This window comes from Schistocerca piceifrons, chromosome 2 (assembly GCF_021461385.2).
Source record: "Schistocerca piceifrons isolate TAMUIC-IGC-003096 chromosome 2, iqSchPice1.1, whole genome shotgun sequence".
NCBI classification, from domain to species: Eukaryota; Metazoa; Arthropoda; class Insecta; order Orthoptera; family Acrididae; genus Schistocerca; species Schistocerca piceifrons.
Genome location: NC_060139.1, coordinates 935,520,042 through 935,530,705, shown reverse-complemented (window position 1 = coordinate 935,530,705; position 10,664 = coordinate 935,520,042). Strand labels below are relative to the sequence as shown.

The 10,664-nt window shown below is 47.4% G+C and overlaps 1 protein-coding gene across 1 annotated transcript in view; it reads left to right on the top strand.

The window, feature by feature from the left end:
* Positions 1-8,912: 8,912 nt before the first annotated feature.
* LOC124776712 (COP9 signalosome complex subunit 6) overlaps positions 8,913-10,664 on the top strand; it is a 37,647-nt gene continuing 35,895 nt past the window's right edge. The window contains exon 1 of the mRNA XM_047251824.1: positions 8,913-9,250. Coding sequence (XP_047107780.1) covers positions 9,076-9,250 — 175 coding nt within the window. The 5' untranslated portion in view covers positions 8,913-9,075. The remainder of the gene's footprint in view (positions 9,251-10,664) is intronic.

Here is a 10,664-nt window from a genome sequence, read left to right as displayed (position 1 = left end):
TGCTCAGGCAACGGAGGTTATTGAGGTGCTGCCAGCACTTCTGCTTAAGCTGACGAAGATGAGGGAGCCAAGTCAATCGAGCGTCAAAAACCAGTTACAGAAATTGATATGTCTCCACTACAGTGAGTGGATCGTCATTAAGGTAAAGTACAGGTTCTGGATGAACAGTACGACGCCAACAGAAGTGCACGACACGCGACTTTGCGGCTAAAAACTGGAAGCCATGGGCTAGAGTCCATGACTGTGCCTCGTGGATGGCTCCCTTGAGGCGCTGTTCAGCAACAACAGTACTGGAGCAGCAGTACAAAATGCAGAAGTCGTCTGCGTACAGAGAAGGTGAGATGGAGGGCCCAACAGCTGCTGCTAGACCGTTAATGGCCACTACAAATAGACACACACTCAATACAGAGCCCTGCGTGACTCCATTCTCCTGGATATGGATGGAACTATGGGACTCACCAACTTGGACACAGAAAGTACGGAGCGACAGGAAGCTTTGGATAAAAATCGGGAGTGGTCCCTGGACACCCCACTCATACAGTGTGGCAAGGATATGATGTCACCAAGTCGTGTCGCATGCTTTATGTAAGTCAAAAAAGACGGCAATCAGGTGTTGCCGTCTGGAAAAGGCTGTTCGGATGGCAGACTCGATGGACACAATATTATCAGTGGTAGAGCGACCCTGGCGGAAGCCGCCCTGACATGGAGCCAGCAAGCCATATTACTCCAGGACCCATCCCAACCGCTGACATAACATACATTCTAGCAGCTTACAAAAAACGTTGGTGAGGCTGGTGGGCCAATAGCTATCCACACCTAGCGGGTTTTTACCAGGTTTGAGCTCCAGAATGATGGTGCTCTCCTGCCACTGCGATGGAGAGACGCTATCACACCAGATCTGGTTGAAGAAGACGAGAAGATGTCGCTTGTAGTCAGATGAGAGATGTTTAATCATCTGGCTGTGGATGCCATCAGGCCCAGGAGCTGTGTTGGGGCAATGTGCAAAGGCACTGTGGAGCTCCCACTCTGTAAATGGGGCGTTTAGGATTCACTGCACCATGTAGTGACTGAGAGGACGTTCCCTTCCAGCCGCCGTTTGAGTGTGCAAAAGGATGGGGGGTAATTCTCCGATGCAGAGGCTCGAGCAAAGTGCTCAGCAAAGTGCTGGCAATCGCGTTTGCGTCGGTACATAACTCGCAATATATGGTAACACCGGGGACAGCTGTTGGGGCCTGGTACCCAAATAGACGTTTGATTTTTGCCCAGACTTGGGAAGGTGACATGTGGCACCCAATGGTGGAGATGTATCTCTCTCTACACTCCTTCTTCCTTTGTTTGATAGGATAGTGAACATGGGCACGAAGCCGTTTAAAGGCTATGAGGTGCTCCAGGGAATGGTGCCGCTTATGCCGCTGTAGAGTTTGCCGACACTCCTTAATTGTTTCAGTGACTTCTGGTGACCACCAAGGGACTGCCTTATGCCTCGGAGACCATAAAGAGCGAGAGATCGCGTTTTCTGCCGCAGAAACAATTGTGGTAGTCACCTGCTCAACTATCACATAGATGTTACCGTGTGGGGCAGATTCAGCGCTGACAGCAGGGGGGAAAATTCCCCAGTCCACCTTGTTCAAAGCCCATCTGGGCGGGCGTCCGTGTGCCTGACGCTGGGCCAGTGACAGGAAGATGGGGCAGTGATCACTACAACACAGATCGTCATGTGCTCTCCAGTGGATATATGAGAGAAGTCCTGGGCTGCAACCTGATAAATCCATGGCCGAGTAACTACCATGAGCCACATTGAAATGCGTGGCGGCCCCAGTATTTAAGAGGCAGAGGTTGAATTGCGACAGTACAGTTTCGACATCTCTGCCTCGGCCAGTAAGCATGGTACCAGCTCACAAGGGGTTATAGGCATTAAAATCTCCCAGAAGTAGGAAAGGTTGAGGGAGTTGATCAATCAGTGCAGCTTATACATTCAGGGGTACTGAACCATCTGGAGGAAGATATACATTGCAGACAGTTATTTCCTGCGTCATCCTTATTCTGACAGCCACAGCTTCAAGAGGGGTTTGAACGGGCACATGTTCACTGCAGATCGAGTTTAGGACATAAACGCAAACTCCACCTGACACTCGATTATAGTTGCTACAGTTCCTGTAATATCCCTTATAGCCATGGAGGGCAGGGGTCCACATTGCTGGGAACCAGGTTTCTTGAATGGCAATGCAGATAGCAGGTGTAACGTTTAACAGCTGCCGTAGTTCAGCCAGGCGGTGGAAAAAACTGCCGCAATTCCACTGGAGGAAGACATCGTTAGACTGGGAAGGCATGGAACATTCAATGAGGCAGTTTACGCCTCAGAGTCACCTGCTGTCACCGATTTATTGCCTGAGCAGTCTATATCCATTGTGTCTGAGGGTTTGGTGAGATCTAGGTCCTCAGCGGACGCCAAAATCTCCACCACATCCTCATCGCAGAGTTGTAGGTAGTGGTGGTGTGGGCAACACCACAATTTCTTTGGTCTTAGGGGTTTTCTTTTTGGATTTCTCTCGCTGCTCCTTGGGTTTCCCCGGCTGGGAGGACTTCACTGGCTCAGTCTCTGGGACTGAGAATGAGCGTGAAGCCCTATGACCAGCTGCTTTTGGGCTCTTCAGCCGCTGGCCAGTGTCATCTTTCCCACTAGAAGAAACCTGGGAAGGGAGTGACCCAAGGGACACCTTCCTAGCAAGAGAAGCCAGCTTAAAAGTGGGGTTAGACGTCCCCGATGGTTGGGGAGTGTTGCTTACGAAGTAGATGGTGCAGGAGTAACAGGGAAGGAAATGCCCCCCACCATCAAGGCGGCAGGTGTAGTCTTCCGGCTCTGAGAGGTGACCTGAGTTGGTGCCAGAACTGTTGTAGCGGCGGCGTAAGACGATGTCATACGCACAGGATGCAGGCATTCAAATTTTCTCTTAGCCTCAGTGTAGGTCAGTCTGTCCAGGGTCTTGTACTCCATGATTTTCCGTTCTTTCTGGAGAATCCTGCAGTCAGACGAGCAAGGCGAATGGTGCTCTCCGCAGTTGACACAGATGGGAGGCGGGGCACATGGAGTATTGGGATGTGATGGGCGTCCACAATCTCGGCATGTGATGCTGGAAGTACAGTGGGAAGACATATGGCCGAACCCCCAGCACTTAAAGCACCGCATCGAGGGCGGGATATAGGGCTTTACATCACATTGGTAGACCATCACCTTGACCTTCTCAGGCAATGTATCACCCTCAAAGGCCAAGATGAAGGCACTGGTGGCAACCTGATTGTCCTTTGGACCCCAGTGGACAAGCCGGACGAAATGTACATCTCGACTCTCTAAATTGGCGTGCAGCTCATTGTTGGACTGCAAAAGAAGGTCTCTATGAAATATGATACCCTGGACCATATTTAAGCTCTTATGGTGCGTGATGCTAACGGAAACATCCCCCAGCTTGTCACAAGTGCATAACTCCTGTGACTGGGCAGAGGATGCTGTTTTGATCAAGACTGACCCAGAACCCATTTTGGACAAGCCCCCCACCTCCCCGAACTTGTCCTCTAAATGCTCAACAAAAAACTGAAGTTTCATCATCATGAAAGATTCCCCATCAGCTCTCGAACATACAAGGTACCGGGACAAGCAAGATCTGCTGGCATCTTTAGCGTGACGTTCCTCTTATGGTGTGGCCAGGGAGGGGAACGATTTGGGGTCGTACTTCTGTGTGTTGAATTGAGCTCATGATCACTTAGAGACTGCTGGTGTTTCACCACCAGCCAGAGATGATGGAGTACGTTTCATCATGTGTCATCCACCCTGATGCCACCCACTCTGACCAGGGGACCTCCAAATGGGCACCACCCAGCTGCAGCAAAAGCCACCTGGCAGGATGGCCATTGCTGGCAGTCCTGATGCCCCAGGTGGATGGGCATCTACTCCATGGCATACATGAGGAGTTAATGGCACAGACATCAGCAGAGCGATCCTTGTGTGATCAGGGGGCTACAACCAACAGGGTACATGACGGTGCCACCACAATGGACTGGCTACCATGCTGGATATCAGGTACAAAAAAGTCCAAGGTCATCATCGACGCAGAAAGTGACACTGCATAGTGCAGTGGAAAACGCACCCAGGAAGGTGTCCTCACCCAAGAAATGGAGAATGGGAAGGACTGCAATGCGACGACGAGAAAGTGGGCTAAAGATCTCAATGCACAATGGACACCATGCAACTTGTAAGGTGCCCTTCCCCAAACTGACTCGCTCTTCAGGAACATTTTGAAGAATGGAGGTCAAACCCTACAGGGGACCATCACATAAAGGCCAAAACATGTGAAACTCCTTTTAGTCGCCTCGTATGACAGGCAGGAATAACTCGGGCCTATTCTAACTGCCGGATCCGCAGGGGGGGGGGGGGGGCATTGATGTAGTCTCGCCCAAATAGCAGCCAACTGGTGTAGGAGACCCACTGGTGCTCCCCGACACAGCAGCAGATGAGTAGAGAGCTCCCCAACGATGGTGATGTGCGGGTGTGCCACCCACATCTCTCCAACCTGTGGTGACGTCTTTAGGAGGTGACCCTTCCACAGCAAGTGCAGCTCCAATGCTGCAGTCTCACGCTGCACCTCGTCCAGGCCTGCACCGTTGATGGATGGCCCATCTTCCTTAGAGTAAGGAGAAGAGAATGGCAGAGGTTTGGCCCCATCCAGCAGCACAATAGAATGCTGAGACCTCCCTGGGCTAGAGGAGCATGGAAGTAACTCAGGGGGGCGTCCGCCATGAGGCGGAACTATCTCCTGATGGCGGCACTGATGGCGACGTCTGTGGAGTTCAGGACACTGACACAGGTGTGGCTAAGGGCCAGCCCATGGTACAGGCCAGGCACAAGCACATTGACAAGAGCGTACAGATACTGTTGCGGCTTCAGCGGAGCTCGGGAGATGGCGTTTAGCTGCTCCCCCCAGATGGCATCGAGGGTTGAAAAGGCATCGACCCGATGTGGAGAACTGCAGCCCCAGATAGTGAAAGGTCTCACTCACATACAGGGCCAGCATGGGGGTGTTGCATTGAAGGTAATGTCACTGTCCAACTTCACCTTCTTGTCACGACCTGAGGCGACCAAGGCGAGGGTGAAACACTTCCATGGGTTTATGTGCAGCCCCAGATGTGCAAGGGCTGCCACAGCTGCATCAATGAGGGACTGCAGGCCCCTCTTGGTCGATGCAAACAGAAGTCATCTGCAAAGGCCGAAAACAAAGTCTGCAGCAAAGTTGAACTAGATGGGGGAAAGAGGGTCCCCACTGACGTACACCCCATGACGGCTGCACAGCCACACCCACTATCACAGTCGCGCTGCCCCTGTAGCATCTCTCGATGTATTCTATGAATTCATCCAGTATGCCATGCGCTGTAAGCACAGGTTGGAGGGCAGCATGATCCACAGAGTTGAACGCTTTAGAAATGTCGATTGAGGCAACAAAGACAAAGTGGCAGGAGTGGACGGTTTCGACAAGAGCTTTGTCCAGGATGAAGGTATTTTCCAACATCCCATCCCAAGGGATGAATGCCCGCTGACATTCGTCCACAGCACACGCACGCATCAAGCGCGAGGCAAGAACCTGGTGAAAAGTTTGTGCCAGCACCTCCCCAGGAGGAGAAGGTTCAGAAGCTTGATGAGCAACTCGTGCAACAGGCACCGCAGCTCGAGGGGAATAAGACCATCAGGGCCCGCTGCCGACTTCCTGGGTGACAAGGTGGCTACGATCTCCTTGGCGGTGACTGGCCCCTACAGGCACCCCAGAGCAGCAGCTCTGAGTGTGGCAGGAGGCAGTCACAGATGAAGCCTATGGTGATGTGAAGAGGTCAGCGCAGAAGTCCAGCAGGCAAGGGATATTCGGTGACAGCTGCAGCACGTTGCCATCCAGGAGGCCACACATGCAGTGTGCACCCATGACCGTCAGAAGGCATCCTGTGTCCTCGCATACTCCCATCAGCGCCGTTTGCACCATTACTATGGTGGCCCCACAGGCAGCTGCTTAGAAGGCGAGCATGGCTTCTGCTCCTTCCCCCTCTCTGGAACCAACTGATGCAAGGGCACCTGGGAGCATGTCAAAGATGACATTGGGCTGCGTTCCCAGCCCCATACTGATGATGCAGTCCAGGGCGGAGGACCGCTGGGTGGAGGCGGGTAGCCTCACCAGATGCTTCGAGACAGCAGCATCGATCAGCCCAAGTGGTGGTGGCTCAGTGTTGGTAGCCGCGAAGGCCCTCTCCGCGACGTCAGCTGGCGGGGCATTGTTACCCGCGTCGAGCAGTGACCTCCTTGGCCCCCCAAGCAGGACACCAGCTCTCCCCCCCCCCACCTGACCTCAAGCGCCTCCATGAACTCCTGGACCCTCTGCTTGTGGGAGGGCTTCCGGTGTTGGCACTTGATAGCTTTGAGTGTGTGGTTGGGCAACATTCTGATGAGTTCTTGGATTACAAAGAAGAACTGGGCAGCTGTCCCAAGGAACAATTTGGCCTCCACCCTGGCGAGTGACAGGACTACTTCTTCCATCCACCTTGCGCAATGCCTCTCAGTCACGATCTTCGCATTGGCGGCAGCAAGGTGTTGGCGGTTGTGATGAACCCCGAGGCCGTTCTTGGTGGTGAAGCTGCGATGGCACTGACTATAGGCATACAGTGCTTCCCCATGTACAAGATCATCGACAAGGCCGGTTGGCCGGGCAGGTGCTGGAGTAGTTGGGGTGGCACCTTCAGCAGAAGGGCCACCACTCGTGCTTTCTTGTAGACTGCCCCAACTGAAAAAAAGAGTATAATGTGAGGGGGGGAGGGGGCTGGTAAGAACCCCAGGCCCCCGGTGCAATCTTTCACTTGACAAAATCAGGAGGCCCACATGGAGGAGGAAAGATCGCAGGTGAGGAGAGGCTAAGAGGGCTAGACCCATGTATTGCGCATCACTCACCCTCTAACTACAACCCAAGGAAGGAGCCTCACAGCAGCAGCCTGGTCGCAACAAGACTCTGCTTTGGAAAGCAAAGTCCGACCTTAACCAACACACCACCCTTTGGCTACTTTGAGAGAGTCATGATTACTCCTTAACTGTATCAAATATAGTTTCTCAGAAAACTTCAAAACTTATTTTTTCTGTAAATTTATGAAAAACAATAAGAACAGCTTATTTCTCGGCAGTTTTTAACTGCATTCCACATGCGTCTTTCACTACGGAGCAGGAAGTGGCCTCTGCTGTTTTCTTACTGCGTATCAATCAGAGCACAACAGTACAGTGACTGTACACGATTTTTGAAATGAAAAGAACATACTTAAAGCATGATAAAGAATAAAACGTTGATAGCTGTTAATACATTAGAATATATTAAACTTTCATTTAACATAGCTTAGTAATAAGATATCTGATACATAAGTAGGACATACTTCCAAGAGAATAACAACACCAGTGAACGTGTGCTACAGCTTCTGACCAATCATTGCATTTGTATTTGTTTATATCAGGTTTATTCTTGGAATATATCCACCATAGTGGACTGCTAATTGTAACTGTTTGTGGCGACCATCCATCATTAGATTTCTTCATCCCTCACATTATCATCTTTAAATCTGCTCTCTTGGCCTTGTCTGCTCGCCATTCGCTTTGTTCAATTGCATTGTGCTTCTACGTCTCATTACAGGTTGGTGTTTTCCATCCTCTACCATGTCAGCGTTAGGACTGGAATTACCACATGTTTATTTAGGTACTGGCAGGGCCTAGATACTGCATGTTAACATAGAAAATGAATAAGACCCACCTTTCAATACAGGCTCTTCTACAGAACTCAAAGTTGTTTGCATGCCAAGAGTGTTTTTGAGGATTTTTTACATTTTCAAAATATCTTTGCCATGTCTGTGACACTTTTCCAATGCAGCACCCAAAGTTAATTTTCCATTTTTTACTTCATTTACGACTTTATTTAAATCATCAGCATTGTGCTGATTGTAAAACGTGGGCATCTTGTTCTACCGAAAATACAAAAAACATTGAATTAGAAAAATTTAGGTTCAGTGGAGAGAAGTGGTACGTCCAGGGCAGAACCAACTTTATTTTTTTTTACATTTTTTAAAAAGAAGTCTTTTTTAAATTTGGAATATCATTAAAAAATTATTGATCATATTTACGTTCCTTACCTTTTGCAGGAAATTCATCTTTATTCAAATATGGGACAAGTCACAACACAGTCTCTTATAGTAAACAACACAACTAATCAGCAAAATTAGCAGTAAAACAACAGCTGACTGCCTCATGCTTTAAAAATTGACGTGCATGCCTGGGAAACGTCAATGTCGCCACATTTACTTTGCGTTGCCTATATAGAGGCATATCAAACACTGCGTTTTGTCTCAGTCCATCACATTAGATCACTTCACCCCAGTTAACGGTACTATTTCATATAGAATTGTTGCTGCCCAGAAACATTGCTACCGTAGTATAACTCAGATTCATGCTGATGTCCATGCACGTGGTGCTGTTCCAGCAATTCACTTTTTAATTCCTGTATGTTCGCGTATGGTACTCAACTCGCTGTTGCTGTACGTATTCCTTCCGGTACTATTGACGACACTCAAATAACAAATCAGTAGTCAAAGATATTCGTCTGTTGTGGGCGTTATGGAAAAAGAACCGTTAATAACTTACGTTTTATGAGTTAGTAGGATTACACATTAGATAATATAGAAGCCAATAAAAAGGAAAAAAAAATTGATAATTTCTTTGAGCCTCGAAAAGTTTTAGTTTTTATACAAGCTGCATTGATAGTTTCATTTGTTACGAAATATAACCACAGTCTAACATAAATATAACTAAAGACGTCAACGATGCTCGCTATCACAAGTTACGTTAATTTTAAATCTTTGGCGTCGCTAATCAGAAACATCACACTGTCAAAGAACAACATGCACAAGGTAGCGAAAGTATGAGTGTAAATATGTGTTAGAAACGTCTGCAGGCGAATTTGGAAGAAGACTGTAATTTCTTCATTCATATTTTACCGACACGCTTATCGCATCACGATGAGTAACTCTCAGAAAACAGAAATGGAGGTTGACGAGACGGCTCCAGCTAAAAGTGTTATGGCATCGTCTGGCACTGTTGGTAGTGTTTCTGTTTCGTTGCACCCACTAGTCATAATGAATATCTCCGAACACTGGACAAGACTAAGAGCGCAGAAAGGAACACCGCAACAAGGTATGAACTCAGCATATTAGAAATAGTTGCTCTCTCCCAATGTCTATTTTCATTGTTTTCCTCTTGAATTAATAACATTCACGAGGGATTGTGGACAATCAGGTTTATTTATATTGATTTAGTTTTGGATGAAATTAAATAATATCACCAATCTTTCATTAGCTGTGCCTTGAGACCTACAACATAGTGTCACACAAAACCTACGTATGGAACTGTTCAGTCTCATTGAAGAATTGCTATATCTGTCCTCGTACTTACGACTTTGCGGTTAGATGGTGGTCACAATGATCTGTGTCGTTAAAAATTCTGATCACATGTCATGATAAAGCCCACATATGATGTTTTTATAAACAAATAATTGAACATGTTGTACAGAAGCAAATATGAGCAATGTTTGGCAGTGAAATGTGGTCGTACAGTAACCATTTTAAAACCTATTAACTTGACTCAGCAATTCTCATATATCAGTTGACTCAGCACAATGTAGGGAGACAGGCGTGTGCATGAGAGTGAGAGAGTGAATGAGATTAGATTAGATTTACTTCCCTTCCAATTGATCCGTAGTGAATGAGGTCCTCCAGGATTGAGTGAGAGAGACAGAAGTTGAAAGCAATGTTTGCTTTATGTTTTACATGCAATTTTCTGTGATTTATCTCAAGAAAGCAATAAAATAACTGTCCCAAACCATGTATCAAATTGTTTATGTACAAGATATGCTTATTTACAATAGTGAAGGAGGTCTGATGCATATAAACATTTTGTGTTTACACCTACTCTGATGATAGTCGGTTACTACTTGTGTGCACCCATACGATAATCCTGTATATTATATGTGTTCATCAAATTTTTGTCGTTTCATAACCTGTTACTCTATAGCAAATAACAGTAACAATAGATAATTTACTCTTCCCTCATTTCTTAAATTTGTTCTATGTGATGACCCACCAACACTCACTTACCAGCTTCATATATTATTTCACTGAGATGGGGTCGACAGAAGCGCCCGATCCAACGCGTCGGCTTTGACCCGTGACGTAAGGGTGTTGTCGTGTGTGACGTCATGATGGCACGGAGTTTGGTTTGAGTGTAGCTGTCTCCAGTTCTGTTTTATCTTATTTTATTTACTTTTCTGATCTGTTTGTTCTATCTCGTGAGATTTTTTTTTAATTTAAAAACACTTATTACTTATTTTAATTATCTGTTTCCTCGAATTTCTGTTTTAGTTTATTATATTTATCTTTCTGATGACAAAAAACACTAATCAGCTACTGAAGCATCTTTATCTTCTATGGGTTGCAGGGGTTACGACCCTTGGGGAGGTGGGTGGGTATTCATGCATGGCTGTCTTCACTTACACGTTGTAGCTACGCAAGACGTCTAAATTTGTTTATATTTAGTTTGCCCCCCACCCAAA